The sequence below is a fragment of the Spodoptera frugiperda genome, chromosome 28 (assembly GCF_023101765.2).
Source record: "Spodoptera frugiperda isolate SF20-4 chromosome 28, AGI-APGP_CSIRO_Sfru_2.0, whole genome shotgun sequence".
NCBI lineage: Eukaryota > Metazoa > Arthropoda > Insecta > Lepidoptera > Noctuidae > Spodoptera > Spodoptera frugiperda.
Genome location: NC_064239.1, coordinates 13,143,016 through 13,163,554, shown reverse-complemented (window position 1 = coordinate 13,163,554; position 20,539 = coordinate 13,143,016). Strand labels below are relative to the sequence as shown.

The window sequence follows — 20,539 nt, the reverse complement described above, 5'->3', positions numbered from 1 at the left end:
GAGTAAAAGATGGGAAGAAGGATTATAAATAGGCTGGACCTTGTCATGTAATGAAAGTGGCGTTACTGGTGTTAGTAGAACTCATTCAAATTATATAAACTTGTCTTGTGTAACTTTAAATTAAGTTATATTTAACTGGTTTCTGCCAGAGGTTTCGTCCGCGTTCCCGTGGGATAAAAGGCCTATGTGTTATTCCACACCATGATCTACCCCTGTTCCACTCAATCTTTTCAGCCGTTTTGACCTGAAGGAGTAACAAACATACAAACTTGCACGTCCATAATATTAATAGATATAAAATGACCCGAAAATTTTACCAGAGACCAACATGTCACGGGTTAAATTCAACTTTCAGTCAACGGATTGGTAGTCGGCGCATACATACGGCGTCATAATACGTCATTATTGAGAAAAATATGTAGCTGGATAAAAATGTCCATATGAACCGTCCTAGCCTTCTCAGACTAATAGTATCGAAATTGATACAGCCGTTCACAAGCTTTGCGCATAGCAACACATTTTGCGGTTCATTTTTATTTACATATTTAACGTTACATTGATAACGTCAATATTTCCGAGGATTCAGCTTTATCATATCCAATAATATTATTATATCACACCTAAAAATATCCTCAAAGGTATACGCATCTATACTATTTATAGTTTTTGTCAAGTATTATGAAAATATAGAATATTAGTATTATTAGTGTTCAATCTAGGTTTTCTTCTATTCTAAGTTACATGCTGTCTTAAATCTTAATTCAACGTACCTAAGTTACCGGGGTTTCGACTCAAAGCAGGAGTTGAAGCAGGGTGGTGTATAAGAGTAAGAGTCTAACACTCTCTCTCGCCTCGCTCAAAGCGAGAGAAACCATTGGATGATTTTCCCCCTTCTAAAAAAGTCTTAAGTAAACATACTATTACATGTAAAAAAGGAATCAGCGATAACTATATAACAAAATAATGATTTTCTTTGTGAAGATTAGTAGCAAGGAAAAAAGTTAAATAATTGGCAATGTCATACAAATAACCTTTGGGGTTAATCAAAGTGGATTTAGATAATGAATACACACAACGAAAACATACAAATATTACAATTTATTAAGAAAATAAAGATGGATGTAGTTTGATAATTATCAGTATTATTTATGTTAAATGGTTTGAATGTATATGCGGATATGAATGGGCGGAGAATTTTATTACTAAATTTAACCCAAACAGACCAGCGAGGCACGCTAAATAAAAACAACCGTTTGAAAACAATAATTATGTGCACAATATCAAAGGGACTGGAGCTGGCCGTGTGGTCGCCAGGTCTGGATACAGAGTCGAGTAATGTTTTCAAATAATTTCGGGAATTGAAGTACAATATTAACATTCCATACTGTTGTTACTTCTAACTTTTTAATTTTTGATGTAGCAGCTTTTCGATTCTGTAGCACCTTTCGTAGTAATTTCGTAGCACACGTAGTTTACTTGTCGTAGCAACGTAATGTTACGTGTCCTAAGTGAATTCATTTTTGCTATTTTGCAAAGTGATATTTAAATAGGCTTTTTTAAATGGAGGAAGATCATCTAATTACTTCTCCCGCCTTGAGCGAGGCGAGGGGGAGTGTCAGACTCTTACTGGCTAAAAATCACCCCATTCCTACTCCTACTCTTCAAGCCGGAGCCCCGGTAACCCGCTAGGAAGTCCGCACAGCTTTAACCTTTTCATAGGATAAAGATGAAAAGCCTACTATTACATTTAAGACATCTAAACTTTTGGGCTGCCTTCAAAGTCAAAGTCAAAGCATTTATCATAAACTAAACCTTTATCACATACTTTTGAAACGACAACAAATAAATACTCTGTTAGTCTCTCCGTCAGTAAAGTTAGATTCATAGTTCTAGCTTCATAAACAAGTTTGTATAAACATATTCTGAAAATTGAATGAAATTGAAAATCATTGAGTTATTAATGATTAATGAATAATTTTTGGGGAATGAATAACGTTGTAATCTTTTTTTATAACCGATTGATATCGGACGATATCATTGATAACTTGTAATCGAAGTGGCTCGTATGACTGTATACATATGAATGTATGTATATAGGTGTATAGTTGCCATGTACAGACAGAGACAGCAGGTAAACAATATTGATGTTTAAAAAAACAATAATTTTATTGAATGTAGAATATCTTCATCTTACAATAAATACCTCACTTGGAGTTTAATTATGACTGCTAAGCCATAAACCTCACTGTTTTGGGTGCAATTCTTCGGTTAGGTAATTTTTTTTAAAGGGATAAAAATCATCCAATTACTTCTCCCGCCTTAGGTGAGCCGAAAGAAAGTATCAGACTCTTACTGACTAAAAATCACCCCATTCCTAGTCCTGTTTTGAGCAGGAACCCTGGTAATCCGTTAGAAATCCTTATTAAACATAAGTAATGTTGATTTATTTAAGCCGGCCAATCAAAGCGCCGAACGCGCTCTGTTTTTTCGATTTTGTTCAACGTAAAGCAAACTCGCACTAAGGGTGTAGTAGAATTTATCAAGCTGACTGTACTAGCAGTTCGTTTCACATACTGAGGACATGATAGTACAATAAACAATATATTGAACATTGACTTATCAAATACAATAAAATTGATATACACTCTCATTTCCTAGAAGTTGTTTGTATTTCATCATTTTTCTTCCATAACGTATGATGTGTTATCTCTGTACTGCATTTCACTTTGTAATGTATATGGCTTTTGTTCTAGAATTATTTTTTGTAAATCTAACAGAATTACTATTTTGTTATAGTACGTTATGTATTGCATAAATATGTACAACTTTAAATAAATTACAGTTAAATAATTTTAGTAAAGTATCTTTAACTGTACATAGGACTTTTATTATTAGTGTTGACTCCCGATGTGGCTTGAAACAGGTCGTGCTTTTCTCGAATATAATATTGACATGTCTCACGATAGTTACATACATACAAGATCCTTAATACTCACTTTTAGAGTACACAAAGTTCTCGAGACCGCTATTTATTATGATTATTTAGTTATTTTTATTTACATGTATATTGGTGAAAGATTTTTTATCAGTGTTATCTCGTAAATACCTTTACACGTGTCGGTTTCACCAGATTAAGATTGAATGCTCTTACAAATTAAACATTATTTTTCACTTTTTGTTTACCTGCGTCTCAGAACCAATATACACTATTTATATTTGATGACTGATCAAATGAATTTTGCTCTTTTGACCGCCAACACATGAAAATTCTTCGTAAACAATATTGAGGATTCTTTTCCACCAAAGATCTGCTATGCTACGTTGCTGTAGATACTTTTGGCTTCAACCAAACATTTACATTGGTATACACACACACCCGTTCAATGCAGATATGTTTTCATATGTAAAGATGCGTGCTATGGATGCGTGCTATAGATATGTGCTTCCCTACCGTCAATACATCGCATACTTGAACTGCGCATCTGCACATCTTACTCGTACTGCTACATAGCTTAGTATCAGAGGTCACATAATTACACAGTTTAGCTATTACATCCTCGCAGCATAGCAACATAGCACATCTCTGGTGGAAAAGCACACTTAATCTCAAGCTTGATTGATTCTTACATTTCTGAAAGCCACGAGCAAGATATCTGAGTACGCAATAAACATTTAATTCCTTCATTAATACGACTATAGATAACTAATCAGGCAGCTGTAAAGATTAAACGAATTATGCCAAATTATGATCAGTATGTAACATTGAATAGCGATTTCAATTCAAGCTTCTGTTCGTCCATTCACGGTAAAATTCCATTACAATCTGTTCAGCTGTTTTTGATAATTTTTAACAAACAACTGTATGCATTTTGATACTATATTTCATGCACGAGTGATAGGTACCATACTTGTATTTTAAAATGTGGTGACCGAATCACTAACACCGAATTCACTCACTATTGCCATCTCATGTCATTATAATCTATGGAAGTAAACATTCCCTTCACAAATACAAATATTCTAATCTACTGCTTTTAATCCCAACCCATTTTCAAGATATTGCCCTCATAGTATTTGTAACCAAAAATTAAAACATGATAGGTAGTAAGTAGAAATAGGTAAAACCGCTGATTTCAGGTCGCTTCCAACCGGCCAATCTGGAAGTCATTGGGTTTCCCCAATAACATAGGCATACGCCTATATTCAGCAGTCGACTTCCTACGTCCTATACATATATACTATGTCTTAGATATGATGAGATAGAAATAAACAAATTATCACAAAATGCTAAACGATCGAGATGTAACATATAATTATCACATATTTAGTACCTACTTAGAACATTACTAAATGATGAATTGAAACAATGAGTCTCACTTATATTCACACATAACTCAGCAAATAACAACAGCAAAATTGTATTATCAATAACAAATTAGTATTTGAGGTTAATCTATTGATAAACTAAGTATTGGCTTATCATAATAAAATAAATCATTTATTCAGTTTGTGGCCGAACTGCGACGGAATAACAGTGCTGGTATAATTCTATTGAAATAAACAATGAACTATAAAAAGTGAAAAGATTCATCTTATATAGTTTAGCAGTTTTCGAGATTTAGTGACAAATAAGTGTTTGTTTTTAATAAATTGTTTGAATTGAAGTGTAGTGTTTAGTTTTGTTAAAATGTGGCGTTTCGATGTTCTTCTTTATGTGGAAAAGTATGTATTTGTGTTCAAGTAATTTATTTTACAGTATTTTTTTGTTCTTCCGTAGATAGTGCCGGATATTATATGATATGTGCATATGAAATTATATGTTTTAAAACGCACAATACGACACAATACGTGGTTAATAGGGCATCGTTTTTTTAAGATTGATTGTTTCACAATTGCGACATAAACAGTAATCTGTTTTTAATGAATTTTTGAACTAGTTATTCCAGCGATAAAGGTTTTGTTAGGAAATATAATTTGAGGGGAATAATCAGAGGAAAATATTAAGTTTATTAAATTATTATTTATGTCATTCTACGATTCATATTATTATAAAAACTTTGTATTTGCTAAGTTTAACTCTATGTTTGGATAGTACTACTGATGGCAAGTCATTCTACCGCGGGGTGCAACTAAAATTAAACGGTGTATGTCGTTATAAAATTCCACGGTATCGTTATCACCTTGTGAAACATTGCACACCTGCACCAGTGTTGTTTTGTTGTCAATTATATATAATAAGCGATAAATTGATAAAATAAATGCAATGAACGTGGATTTTATCGTCAACATTTATCGTTTTTTCGCGTTTACTAACGCAAAACGGGATAAATTTAAAATATTTTACGAAGAGTTCACCCCGAAATACATTCAAAGTCAAAGTCAAATCATTTATTCCAATTAATCTATAAATAGATACTTTTGAAATGTCAACAAATAAAGAAATAAATAATAGTCTGTCAGTCTGTCTTTGGAAGCTAGGATTGTCATTCGTTTTATTGTAACTTTATTTTAAACAAAAAACAATGAGTTTGAATAATCAATTATATTGTGATATGTTAACAAAACTTCGTCATTTACGATACATTCACTGAAAGGTAGTTTAATGAGATATACATATATTTTTTAACACTATGCACCTTATTTTATAATATATCAGAAGTGTGATCAATTCTTGACCTTGGACCAATCTCTAGTTTTTTAATTGAAACTTGAATTTAACTGAAACTGAAATATTGAACCTTGTGTAACTTGTGTGTGTGTCTACCTTTAGTAGCAGTTATATACTTTAAAATATAATTTATTTTGTTGCAGCGTGCCAGGAAAGATGCGCGGACGCACGCCGCGCTGGCTGTGGGTGGGAGCAGGCAGCGGTGCGTTGCTTGCGCTTGCGGCGCTCTCTGCAGCACTTGCCTGGACCAGTATATTCGATTCGGCGCTTGCTAATGTAAGTTTCAGTATGTTTTACTAGTTATAAAAAGGTAATTGTAATTTATATTGATTTTTAAGTCGAGCAAAGTATAGTAGATCTCGGATATTCCGATACTAAAATGCAGGAGTAGGAACGAAGTGGTTTTTAGTCTGTAAGAGTCTGACACTCACTCTCGCCTCGCTCAAGGCGGGGGAGTTCATTTAATGATTTAACTTCGTGACACTCACTCTAGCCTCGCCTCGCCTGACAAACCCCGCAAAAAAATACCTGATGGTAAGCGGTGACTGTGGCCTAAGAACGCTTGCAACGGTTGGGATATTACATGCACCCTGCTGATCCTGAAAAAACCTATTTACTCCCATGCTAAAATTGAGTCTATCTAAAATATAGATCAAGATTTTGGAATAGTGATGGTTTCTAAGTACCACTATCTCTAAGTACACTATTTCTAAGTACACTATATTAAAACTTATTACTTAAACAATTGCTCAGGCGACAATCACGTGTGACATTGTCATAAATTAACAAGAAACGTGCGAACCGAATATCAGTTAATGAGATTAAATTAACAGCGTGTTTCTTTAGTGAAACCTTACCGCACTAATCTCTACTAGTTACTAACTAACGTACATACATATATATGTATGTATGAATGTATGTATGTACCTACAAGTCTACTGACCCCACCGTGTCAATGTCGCTTCGCTACTGAATTCGATAACTGTCATTATTTAAATTTAATTAGAATAGTAACCGCTGTAGTTAAAGGCATTTAATGGTTACTTAACTATGTCCTTAGCAATTATTTTTGGAGCGAAAGCGTTATTAAATAATAGTTAGTAACAGTAGTAAGTAATAGTAATGATAAATAAATTATCAAAAGTCTCTGAATAAGGCATAGTCTGCTATCTTTTCCTTTACACCCAGTTGCAGAATACCAATTTGCGGATGACATAAATATAATTAAAACAAATAAACATTTTCCAGATTAAGCGTGCTTTTCCAACCGAAATGTGCTATGCTACGTTGCTGTGGATGCGATTGGTTTTCACCAATTATATTCATTGGTAGATACACATAGCATAGCACTGGTGGGGTGGTGGTTACTTCTTCACGAGATCTTTTCGGACCGAGATGAAATTTGGAACAGGGGTAGATTATAGTCTGGAGTAACATCTATATGTTATGCCACGGGAATGCGGGCGGAGCCGATGGCAAAAGCTAGTACACATATAAAATCGACTTTTCTCCAGTAATGCTATCATAATTATTATATTTCGGCACAACAGCAATTTGTCAAATAACACCCTCATTATAAAATTACACGTATAAAACTTATTCAGTTTTTATGAAAAAGCTTTTAACCCTTGATATCTATGTAACAGAAACTTACGCAACGTATGTGTGGGAGTTCTACCTACGCCTTCGTGGAATAAAGGTCGTGATGTTATATAACGTGAACTTGAAATGTGAACAGTGGCGGGGGACTATTATTATGTAACTGTCCTATTGGTTATTCGTTTGCCAGGATTGTTAGTGACAGATGTGAAGTGATTCTATCTATATAGTTATTCGGGTGCTTTCCACCAGAGACATTGCTGTGGATGCGTTTGGCATCATAGCAATAGCTTAGTATCAGTGGAAACGGTTACATAGTTTCACAGCTTGGCTATTACATCTTCGTAGCATAGCTTCATAGCATAATTTGTGAGGATGGATGTGAATAACGAGGCAGTTGCCTCGTTGGCTGAGCGAGAGGTTTTGTGTTTGATACCTGTGTTGGGCAAAGTATTTTTGTGACATTTCGGGTTTTTCAAATATTCTCATTAAAGGCAAGGAGTTTGTGTGCCTAGTATATGGCATTAAACTCACCCAAAATATTACAGTAAAAATTGGTACTTTGACCTTACTCTTTCAAGAAATAAGAGAATTGGAAATAAAAGTACCTAAGCATTAAGTAAAATAGTTACCTAATTACTGATTAATTTAACATCCATAATTTATTTATTATCCCCTTACACAACACATTATCAGCTGTTTGTCTACTATCAATAGAGTTGGCTCCGACTGCTATCTGTGTTTGAAGTCCAACGTGATACGCTAACGGTTGCCTAGCAACGGGAAGGGTTGAAAACGTGCTCTTTGGGAATTGGTGACGCAATCGTATATAGAAAAAATACGGTACGTTTTTGCATATGAACTATGTAACCATGAAGCAAATATAAAGAGGAGATGTCATAACTGGATTTCCCTATAACATAATGCGCGGCATTTTACGGGGAGCGCGAGACGTTACAAACCTCGCTCCTCTCTATTTTCATCCAGTGTTTCCATACAACAATAACCCTCCTTCTGGCGCAGTCGGGTAAAAGCATTACCACATACTTCTTCATTACACCATCTTTTTTTCTATATACAAATATTTAATGGGTCGACGTCGCCCTTATGAATAAGGGTTTCCTCTCAACACCCTTATTTAACCCTAATTCATAAGGGTTTGTCATAATCTAGGAGGCTCATAGTCTTGTAGTGGAGTGTCACGTGGCGTAGATCATCATGAACAGTTTTATTGGTTATTGTTAACAATCTGCTGCCGACGACTTCGTTCATGTATTGGAAATAATTTTATTTCCTTTCCAGTAGCAATTTCAGAAATTTGTTTCTTAGAACACAGTACTCAGAAATTGTGCTATATGTAGATATGTATTCTGTCTCTCGTCAGCACACAGTCCATTGTGACGACACAATACCTACCCATCATTAATCATACCAGTACCAATTCATTCACTTATGTCAATAAATATTAACAATTTTGCATCGTCGTACAATGAGTCTATTGACCGCCAGGTCATAACAATATTCTAGTAATTAATGAGCTTATCCTTTAATAATTGACAGTCAAGGAGTTGTTCCTTGGTACATTATTTCTTTCAATTGGTAGGTGGGTCAAAGTCTTGGAGTTTGACAAATCAATTGAATGGAATTATGGATTGACGTCAGGTCGTCAGGTGCTTTCGGTGTCTGGTTGCAGATTAACTTGATGTGAAATTGGTATTGAATGGCCATTGAATTGAAGCTGTGTTTAATAAGGATTATGGATGATGGTTTAATTTGTATGTTAGTTCTTTTTTTTCCGTATTACAACATTTAAGACAGATTCCATAGCACGGGTATAAACCCTAGTGGTTTTTTGGTTGCTATTTGTTATTTTTATTGTATTATTCTTTTGTGTAAATAATAAATAAAGTAAAAAAAGAAGTTTTAACATAATGCGAATATGTTATGTATTGTCGATGTAAAATAAATTAGTGACGATTTGTGTATCCTACTGTAAGAGTAATTTTTGGTTAGCTTTGCTGCAATTTTTTGTTATAAGGGTCTGTATTTTAGCATGGGAGTAAATAGGTTTTTTAAGGATAAGCAAGGCGCGTGTAATGTCCTAAGTGTTGCAAGCGTATCTACCTTTTCGCGAGGGAAATTTCATCCAATGGCTTCTCACGCTTAGGGCGAGGCGAGAGGGAGTGTCAGACTCTTACTGACTAAAAACCACCCCGTTCCAACTCCTGCTTTTCCGTGCCTGAGCTGTGGTAACTACCGGGTTTACCGGGTAGTCCGCAGTTCCGGAACTTACCATCAGATAGGGCCGTGTGCTTTTTGTCCTATCTTTTGTCGAGGTATAAAAAAAGCAGGTAACTAGGTACATATATTACGAGCACAAATCGTTTATAGTTTTACTGTAGTTATAAAACGTAATGATATCAACAATACTCGTCCTTTATCAAAGACTAGACCTGTCTCCTGTCTCCTTTACAACGGACAGCAACAAAACGGTTGATTGGTAGAAAAAAAGTCTAGCTACTTCATTATTTATTTTTAAATATTTAAATGTAAAACGTTATTTATGATTGAAGTTGTTTATCTATTAGAGATAAACAGCTATAAATATCAAGATAAATATTCTAATTAACTTCTAAGTTATATGGAAATAGTCTTGTCTAGACTGTTTAACTTTTATTAGGTAAGGACATATTTTAAATAAATATGTCCACAATTGTGCAATATTTTTTTAAGGGGGAAAATCATTCAATGTCTTCTCCCGGCTTTGGGCGAGGTGAGAGAGACTATCAGACTCTCATTGACTAACGACTGATTAATTAACTTAAGTGTTAATATAGGAGATGCACGTATGGGGCTAGCTCGACCGGAGTGATACTATGGCCTCACAGAAAACCGACGTGAAACAACGCTTGCGTTGTGTGAGTGAGGTTTCTTCCCAATCCCCGATTCCCCTAACAACCCTTTAATTCCTTACCTCCAAAAGGCCGAAAACGCACTTATAACGCCTCGGGTGTTTGAAGTGTCCATGGGCGGCGGCGATTGCTTACCATCAGGTGATCCGTCAACAAGTTTACCTCATTAAAGCTTATATATTTAAATATAATATAAAAAAACGTTACCATATACCTTATTTATTTTAATGTGATGTATTGTAAAACAATACTAGCTACATTTTAGAGTTTAGCATACCTACCCAGATAAGAAGTTCAATTAGGACTTGGCGCGGATTTTTTTTCTCATAATTTATTTGATTGATAAAATGAAATGGAAATGTAGAACCGATGAATAAACATAAGATATATTTGGGATTAATGTTCAGTATTCAGTATTCATATATTTACATGTTTATTTTAACAGTTTTTTTATTGTAGGTAGGTCGGTATTATTACCTTAAATTTATTGTTACGGATACATATTTATATTTAAATAACTAGTTATTTAAGAAATCGATTCGATCGTTTGTTCGTTTTGATTCTTTACAATTTTTCATTTCATGAAAATCTGTGTCGAGTTTTATTTATTTATTAAAGTCTAGTGATTAATAATTGTGGCATTTGTTACGGGTGTCCATGGTTAAAAAGTTTAAAGAGAGCCATCAGACCACCACAGATGGGGTCCAGTAGGACTGATGATCTGATCCGGAGCCACACTACTACCTAGCGGGTTTACCGGGGCTCCAGCTCAAAAAGCAAGAGTAGGAACGAGGTGGTTTTTAGTCAGAAAGAGTCTGACACTCCCTCTCGCTCCGCCCAAAGCGAGATAATCCTTGGATGATTTTCCCCTCTTAAAAAGCCTAGTTTGGCTAGATTTTATTTAATAATACCTACACAGTGTAATGACTTCATTAATCGATGAATTCATCGATACATATTTATAAATTGACTTCATTGAAAAAATCTTTATCTAAAGAGGTGATAGATAAGAAACTATGCCACATTACATGCAGGTGTATGAAACACGGAACTTGTAGGTGGTAATAATGAATTAGCATTAAATAATCGTGTTATTAATGGCAGGGTATATACGCATTAGTCACTACTTCTCTTCCTGCAGGTCTATAAACTAATGACAATAAGCCCAAAGCTTTTGGATTAAGATCGATTTTAGAATTGTTTGTTGGGTAGATTATTAATCGATTATATGATAGCTTATATTAATTTCGGTTGTATGTACGGGACTTAACATTTATAGCGACCAGTAGTACTCTCTGGAAAACCGTGGTTTCTTTTAAAATTTTATGGTATAAGCATAAAATTTAAAAAGAAACCACGGTACACGATCATACGGATTTCCTGATTGTTAGCAATCGCCGCCGCCCATGTACACCAGAGGTGTTACAAGTGCATTGCCGGCCTTTTGGGGGTTAGGAATTTGAGGGTTGATGGGGAATCGGGTCTCGGGAAGATTAAGAATAATTGGGTCTTCGGTAACCTCACTCCCACAACGCTAGCGTTCTTTCACGTCGAGTTTTCTGTTAGGCCATGGCATCACTCCGGTCGAGCCGGCCCAATCGTGCCGAAGCATGGCTCTCCCACAATTAACTTCTAGCCTGCTTACCAAACGAGTTACCTGCAAGCTGTGCATTCTTTTGTATAATTATAGTTCTTTTAGGTAAATCTATGTAAATTTTAGTGTCTATTATAAAAAATATGTTAATAAATACTAATTAATTCCATGGTAGTCTTGACTACTAATTAACAGGATATTATATTAAAAATGTGATGTCCTGGGCGAATTGCCTATACCATAAATCTGGTGTATCAATGTATTATTTATAAGTTTGGTTGTAAATTATTCGGAGATTTATACATAAGCAGTATATAATAAGGTTCTAAAAGATTTTTATAGTCTATTTAACTATTACCATAATTTGTTAGTTTTTAATGACTTTTAGTTGATTTCAAGTCAATATCTACAAGGTTTGACTGTTTACCAAGTTACGTTAATTGGTAACTAAACAGTCTAATACTATTGAGCCCTAATAATAACTATTTATTTTGTAGTTTTCTCTCACCGGGTTAAAGGAAAATAACGTACTCCATACAAGTAGGAACCTAGACTCACGAAAGTAATCTTATTTATGTAATTAAGACAAAAATCATTCCAAATCATAAATTTAATTGACATTAGAATTTAAAACTACGTGCGCCTGCACACTAGTATTCGTCCAGCGTAGGCGTTCGAAAATTGTATGCGCAGCGCAGACGCCGCAACTACGCGACGCAGGCGTCGTGTTGTCGCAGCGCGTACGCATCTGGTCAAACGCAAGTATGAAGGCGCTTTCATGAGCTTAACTAACTAAGTATTAGCCTTTTAGACCTACGAAGCATTAAAGTGCATTGTGTGCTCCATTTTCGGCCATATCTTCGTTTCGACGTCCTGACAGTAAGCAGGTTGGTGGCCAAACGCACACTTATCAAAGCTAAAACAAAGTGTCTAAAATTTTAAAGCATTTCTAATCTTCCTCCTCTGCTTGTTCCAGCAACTGATGCTGACTCCAAACTCCAGGTCGTTCCGCACGTGGTTGGAGCCGTCAGTGCCGCTGTACTTCGATATCTACTTCTTCAACTGGACCAACTCTGAGAACTTTCCTGAGGAGAAACCGAATCTGGTGCAATTAGGTAAGTTACTGAATTTTCATTAGAACTTGAGACGGGATATTTACCATGTTTATTAATTTCTATGAGTTTCCGATATTTCGGCACTGTTGCAAGCGCCATTATGACGGATCCAACTGGATATACTCCAGTTAAGCAGTACTATCCCACATGACGAGAATCTCGTGAAAACTGAAAAAGATAAAGCCAGCAAATATCTTGGTTGTCGACATGTGGGATGTAGATGCAGCAATCATTGTGCCGATAGTCGTATCTGCCAATGGTCTCATAGCCAAAAGCCTCGACCAACACCTGAGTAGGCTAACGTGAGATGGTTGGATCAAGAACCTAATGCAGAAAGCAGTAAAATTTTAGTAAGAAATTTGTCTCTTTTAAGCTCTAACTGCCGGTATCTTGAATTTCTCCCGTTACTGGTGGGCTACTGCTTTTTATATTTTGCAATATTTTTTTTAATTAAATATTTAAAAATGTATTAAACAAGTATGATAAATAAATAAATAATTAAAAATATCAGATATACATAATATACAGAATTAAACGTAATTTTTATCTAATATGGGGCTAATTCCTTTATTTATTATAATTGTAAACATTTGTGTGGCCTTCTGAATTTAATTTGCAAGAAACCAGAATCGAATTGGGAATAAACCTGACATATATATCTATAATTGTTTTTATAAAATATTTTATTGTGTTTCTAAATGTTTATTATATGTTATATATGCTGTCGTGCCTAGCCATTAGATATTTGTATACAATTTTATATATTTTTATTTATTCTCCAATATGACTTGCATAATATATCAATTGGTTATAGCTATAATAATACAATTTATATGAATTTATTTATTTATGCGTCTCGCATAATATAAAATAAATAATTTCATAATTTTCGTTAAAATGTACCTACCTACCACTTAGGTATTATAATTTGAACCGGTAGGCGATAAGTTTAAAACTTAAATTAATATTTATTGTGTTGTAAAAAAAGCCTCGCAAATTAAGATTCCTATCTTTGATTTTCGATATTAAATATATAAAATTATTTAAATTATGACCGTCAAACTTTTTGTTAATCAACTAGTAGGTAGTTGATTAACAAAAAGTTTAATCTAGTCGTTTTTTATTTTAAATAAAATTGACAAAAACTATACCAACAGGATATTTATAGATGATGGACCTAATTAGATAGATAGATGTCCAAACTAATTTTAGACATTGTCAGTTTAGGTATTTTAAAATATAAGGTGTTCTAAAATTATCTGCCACGGCTTTAATGGGAGGTAGTGTTTTGTTTGAAGATTACAATAGTGAAGAGGTTTATTGAATTTGAAATAAGTTAAATTAACATTGATTGTCAATTCATTGACGACTGCACGGTTGGTGCAGTGACTGGGCAACCGGCTGCCGTGCAACGTGTGGCGGGTTCGATTCCCGCACGGAACTCTTTGTGTGGTCCACAAATTGTTGTTTTGGGTCTGGATGTCATGTGTATGTGAACTTATATGTCTGTAAACGCACCTACGACACAGGATAAAATTCAAGTGCAGGGCAACGTTTTTTCAAAAAAAAAAAGTAATTTACCAACTGAAATGTAATTCAACCTTCTCTAAACCACAAATAAATAACGTTTTATCAAAAAAAAAGATACATATTTTACCAACTGAAATATAATTCAACCTTCTCTAAGCCATAAATCAATTACTTCCAGGTCCCTACCGGTTTCTGGAGAAAAGAAAACACGTGAACGTGACGTGGCATGACAACAACGACACGTTGGCGTACCGCACACAGAGGAGCTGGTTCTTCGACGAGGCCTCCTCCAATGGAACTCTTCAGGACAACATCACCACACTCAATGGCATCGCTGCTGTAAGTATCTGATCGAAAATCTTACCAGAAATTTCTAATACCCGTCCACTGTTGCATTATCAGTCGATTATCAGTGGGTTTTCTTTGGGATGGATTTGCCATAATCTTCATGTAGAGCGAACGGCTTGAAGATTAAGAAGAAAACTGTATATATGCTATTTAAATGTTGTTTGTAAAGTTGAGGAAAGCTTTAACAGCGCAGCGCTAACTAAACATTTCACAGGAGAACTTTTTTTACATATACGAAAAGAGGTCACTTTTCGTTAATCCGTATTGATTGGTTAATCCCTACATCATAACTCCGAATGACCTATTTGATGTTAAACATTTTTAAACGCCTATCTAACGAGAAAAGTCCCATAAAACTTTTAAAAACGAGTTGTGGATATCAAAATGGTCCAATCTCGTGGACCTACAAAACTAACAGCCAATTAACAAAAATCTATAAAAAAATATTCTTTGAATTCCAGTCAGCAGTGTACCGGTCCAGATTCTGGGGCTTCCTTCAACAGAAGGGTCTGGCAATGGGTCTGGCGATGTTCAACCAGAAGATAGCAGTCTCCAAGCTGGCTAGAGAGCTGCTGTTCGAAGGTTATGATGATCAGCTTCTGAACCTGGCCAAGAGTCTGCCTTCGAGTACTACTGGAGGAGCCCCACCGGTTGACAAGTTTGGATGGTTCTATGAGGTGAGAGATTTTGATATTTGATTTTGAATTTGACGTAAATAATTGAGAAATTTGGAAAAGGATACAAATAAAAAGAAACAAGAAGTAAAGATTGTAATGCACCAACATACTGGGGTGGGTTTTAGTCAGTAAGAGTCTGAGTCCCTTTCGTCCTCTCCAGGCGAGAGGACTCCATGAGAACTTCCCACCTTAGAGTCGAAAAAAAATGATATAATAATCATTTAACTTATACAATAATCATTGGTAATGCACCAATGATTTTATTCCTTAGCTACTTTGCGATGCAGAAACCAAAAAATACCTTTTGTATTTAATTGTCTATTTACTCTCACTTGCTCCTTAACTGACGAACAAAACTTATTCTGTAATTCCAGAGGAACAACTCCTTAGACACCGACGGCTACATGGAGGTGACGACAGGGAGGACAGCGGGCACCCTGCCCGGCCAGATCATGAGGTGGAACTATGAAGACCACATCCCGTATTACGAAGGGGAGTGTGCTCAAGTAAGTAATGACATTGGTATCATTTGAGGATGTTTCCGATAGAATTAGCGCATAATTAGGCCAGTTTTAGTACTTAAAACATTTCAAAATGCTGACTGCACGGTTGACGCGGTGGCTGCCGTGCAACGGGCTCGATTCCCGCACGGAACAACTCTTTGTGTGATCTACATATTGATGTTCTGGGTCTGAGTATGTGTATTATGTGAAATTACATGTTTGTAAACGCACCCACGACACAAGAAAAAATCCTAATGTGGGGCAACGTTTAAAAATAAACAAAAGAACCTTAATTTTAGCAACTACTTTGTTTCTTGTTATTACCCAACATAAGGACAAGTTTTGAATTGAATAATCACCATTTAAATTGCTGTTTAATCGGCAGATTCACAACTTTTAATATGATCTGACCTTAAAATCTCCTTAAACAGGACACTGCAATAGTAGCAAGAGAAAACTTTTCAAAGTAACTCACAATTTGACTTCAATTTTCCAGCTGGCTGGTAGTGCGGGCGAGTTCATGCCTCGCAACCTGACGGAGGACTCCGTGCTGCCGATGTTCGTGCCGGACCTCTGCCGGACGGTGTACATGGAGTACGTGGACACCGGCGAGCTGGACGGCCTGAACTACAACAAGTACGCGCTCACGCAGAGGAGTTTTGATAACTGTGAGTGATAATTTTTCTTTATACTCCTCTCTGATAGAGGTCTGTCCAGCAGGACTGTCACAGACTAATTGTTATGCAAGTTGGTCATGATTTTGATGATGAGGAGGATTTTTTTTTTGGATTTGAATATACAGACCAAAAACAAATTTTACACCTATTCAAATAGATACAAAAAATATCTTAATCCAAAATCTCTGAATCGATTTATAATCGATGGATTTTTAAGTAAAGTAAAGTAAAAATCGATCTGAGTCCCACATTTTTGTAACTGTTTTCAGTATTTAATGATCAATGTTCATTACATCTCCGTAAAAGAAGAGGTATTGGTAATCACAGGCAAAAGGCAAACTTATTCATTTATTTAATTCCTTTTTTCCAGCATCAGTTTCTCCATCCAACACGTGTTTCTGCAACGGAGAGTGTGCGTGGAGTGGAGTGATGAACGTGTCAGCCTGCAGGTTTGGATCCCCTGCCTTCATGACGCTCCCTCACTTCTTACACGGGGATCCACAGCTGGGGGAGATGGTGACAGGCTTGCAGCCAGATCCTGATGCCCATTCCTTTTACTTTGCTGTTGAGCCTGTGAGTATGAAGCTAATTTTTAATAGTTTCAGGTTTATTATAATAGTAGAAAGTGGTTTGTGGTTGGCAGTACAATTTTTTTTATGGTGTAAGCCGGTAAACGAGCAGACGGAACACGTGGTAGTAAGCAATCGCCGTTGCTTATGGACACCCGAAACACTAGAGGCACAAGTACGTTGCCTTTTGGGGGTTAGGACTTTGAGGGTTGTTGGGAAATCGGGTATTGGGAAGATTCGCAAGGGGAGAATTGGGCCTCAGATTACTTCACTCACACAACGCAACCCTTGTTTTACGTCGTTTCTGTAAAGCCGTGATATCACTCTGATCGTGCCGGCCCATTCGTACCGAAGCATGGCTCTCCCACACTATAATAGTTTTATATAACAATGTTTTATGTTTTTGTTTTTGTTTTAGAAACTGGGAGTCCCGTTGGATGTAGCTGCGAGATTCCAGCTCAACTTATATTTAGAACCGAGTGAGAATATCGGGTAAGTTTCTGAACTAACAAACTCTAGATTATAGAATATAAATTTAAACAGCAACGTCACCCCTATTATCTCCGAAGGGGTCGGCAGGTGTACACATTGCGGTGCGTAATGCCGTTGTACAATGTATACCCACTTTTCTCCATTTGTGTTATAAGTCACAGTCACAACACAATTCCAAACTCCCTGCTAGTACTGAAAAATATTCGAAAAACCGAATAATGCTTTTAAAGAGTTTCAATAAAAGTGTAAACCTTAATGTTTGTATGTTTTGTCCACAGTCTCTATGAAGATGTACCCAGGATGCTGTTTCCAATATTCTGGGTAGAACAGCGAGTGCAGGTGCAAGACGACGTGCTAGCCGAGCTGCGGCTAGTGCGCGCCATCTTTGATTGGGGCGGCACCGTCTGCGCCTGCGCAGCGCTCGTCTTCGCAATCCTCGTTACCATGGCAACGTGTTGGGCGAGAAAACCACACCAGATAAAAAAGGAATCTATGTTCGAAAAGCCGAAAGATGAGGCCGAATTGAAGCTCAACCCTATATGAAATACTTTAGTAGCTTAAACTCAAATATGGAATGTAGATCTTCTAAAGGTCGAGAGATCCAACGTATCGTTGGAAAAGTGCTGTGACGTCATCCGACACGTACCATGACGTCACAGTTTAGTGAAATGATATTTTTTTAATGACAATGTGTATGGACTCGTATTATGTACATAGAATATTATTTAAGAGCAATTGAAAGAGCATTTATGGTTGGATGTAAACGAATTGAGTTTTAAGTATATTTAAGGATATTTTTTGTAAAGTAAATTGGTATGATTGAGTTCTAACCAATTTAATATCATCACAAGTAGGTTACAATAAAAAAAAACATATTATTAACATTATTTTTTACTATTCCGTGACATATTATATAACTATTAAAATTCCGTCCATGCCTAAAAATATGTTTGGTATTTCGAATTTCAAATTTTAATTTAATTTCATTGACATCACATTACGATAAGAATGATTGGACAGGAGATTAAACGATTATTTATTTATAATATCAAATTAAAAACCATAGCATTTCAATTATTTTCTGGTGCAATATAAAAGTAAGCGTACATAAGCCCACATCGTACGCAATGTACGCATTCGTATGGCTTCATCAGTACGTATCGCATGTAGGCGTTGTCGATATTGCTTTCCGTACGATGCGGATCAGTGGACGCAGTTGTATGAGTGTCTATACAAGACAATCTAAAATCCGTTGCGTGCGATGCGTACGATGCGGGCCTGTGGACGCTTACCATAAACGATTATTTATTTATATCAAAGTAAAAATCATAATTTTGTTAATTATTTTCTGGTGCAGTATAAATGAAAAAGGTATTAGTTTTACTCATTTAAGAAAATAGAAACATTAAAACATATTTCTTGAAAGAATGACAGACAAAATAAAACAATCGAAATGTTAGCTTATATATGCGTATCAGAATGTACTGTGATATTGTGAAAAGGAGAGTTTGATAGAATGTGTAGATAATTCTAAACGTTGCCATTTTAGATTTAATGTTTAGAAAATATAATTATTATCACAGATTATATTGCTGTGTTTGCACTAAAATTGATTTATGTTAGTTTTGGTCATTTCTTGGATCATGGTATAAGTCACAACTCAATCTTCAAAAATTATAAAAAAGTACTGTAAAATACGGATTTTTAAAGAGCGATGTGAGGTTAATTACCCCATTAGTCCCCAGTCTTCCAGTCCCCGATTCACCAACAGCCCGTAAATTCTTAACCTCCAAAAGGCCGGCAACGCACTTGTAACACCTCTGAGGTTTCAGGCGTCCATCAGTTGATACGTCTGCTCGTTTACCGACTTATACCATAAAAAAACACCATTCAAATGTTGCTCTGTGTGCCGGTGCCAAATGCGATGACAGCGCCACTCTTGTATAGCGATTTTGTGTTCTGAATTTATGTTTTTAAGTATGACGACATAATTTGTGATAATAATTGTATTTGTTTAAGTTTTAATAAATAAATAATATTTGTATGTATTAAAAGATACAGACCAAAGAAATTTTGTTTGTTTTTTTCTTTAGTTTGTAGAAAATATTCGATAATTATAATTATTTCTCCATATATCATTCCAATAATAATATAATTTAAAAAGTAAAGCTCATCAATTTTGTGATACATAAAGATATTATTACTTATATGACAATATATGAACAGAAACGTTAATAGTTTTATTCTTATTTCAATTATTTTAACTTCTAACGAGTAATATATAAGTAATTACAGAGAATAAATAATTATTTTTTATACAAAATGTTCTTAAATAAGTTTTTGGTACAATAAAATAAAATGATGTTTGTTGTAAACAAAATCAGTAAATATAAGAATAAGTGTGGGAGAGCCATGCTTCGGCACGAATCTGCCTCACAGAGAATCGACGTGAAACAACGCTTGCGTTGTGTTTCGTTGTGTGAGTGAGGTTACTGTAGGTCTAATTGCCCTCCTTCCCAATCCCCGATTCCTCAACAACCCTTAAATTCCTAACCCACAAAAGGCCGGCAACGCACTTTTAAATAAGTAATTTTTAAAATAAATCTGGATGATACCACAATCCCTTCTGTTCCATATAATATACAGGTACATAATTATTTTCAATCTGCCGTGTTTTTTACTAGAAAGACTTTTTTTATTAATTAGTGGAAGGGTAAGAGGATGGTAAGAGGTACCTCCTATAAAGGTACCCTCTTCGAAAATCTTTAAAAACTGAGGTCTTTTATGTAGTTGACATCATTTAATAAATATACATAAATTCATATAGTGTTTTAATTCCCAATATTGCCAAATTT

The 20,539-nt window shown here is 35.4% G+C and overlaps 1 protein-coding gene across 2 annotated transcripts in view; it reads left to right on the top strand.

Annotated features, from left to right (window-relative positions):
- The window catches only part of LOC118265051 (protein peste-like), a 52,722-nt gene extending 32,337 nt beyond the window's left edge, over window positions 1-20,385 (top strand). The window contains exons 1-10 of one of the 2 annotated variants that reach the window (XM_035577745.2): window positions 4,515-4,722; window positions 5,812-5,944; window positions 12,750-12,888; window positions 14,597-14,757; window positions 15,228-15,443; window positions 15,818-15,949; window positions 16,443-16,614; window positions 16,994-17,196; window positions 17,611-17,684; window positions 17,963-20,385. In XM_035577745.2, the coding sequence (XP_035433638.2) occupies window positions 4,688-4,722; window positions 5,812-5,944; window positions 12,750-12,888; window positions 14,597-14,757; window positions 15,228-15,443; window positions 15,818-15,949; window positions 16,443-16,614; window positions 16,994-17,196; window positions 17,611-17,684; window positions 17,963-18,227 (1,530 nt within the window). In that variant the 5' untranslated portion in view covers window positions 4,515-4,687 and the 3' untranslated portion in view covers window positions 18,228-20,385. Of the gene's footprint in view, window positions 1-4,514; window positions 4,723-5,811; window positions 5,945-12,749; window positions 12,889-14,596; window positions 14,758-15,227; window positions 15,444-15,817; window positions 15,950-16,442; window positions 16,615-16,993; window positions 17,197-17,610; window positions 17,685-17,962 lie in introns of those variants that run through there. The other variant, XM_035577746.2, reaches the window with a different exon arrangement.
- Window positions 20,386-20,539: the final 154 nt, after the last annotated feature.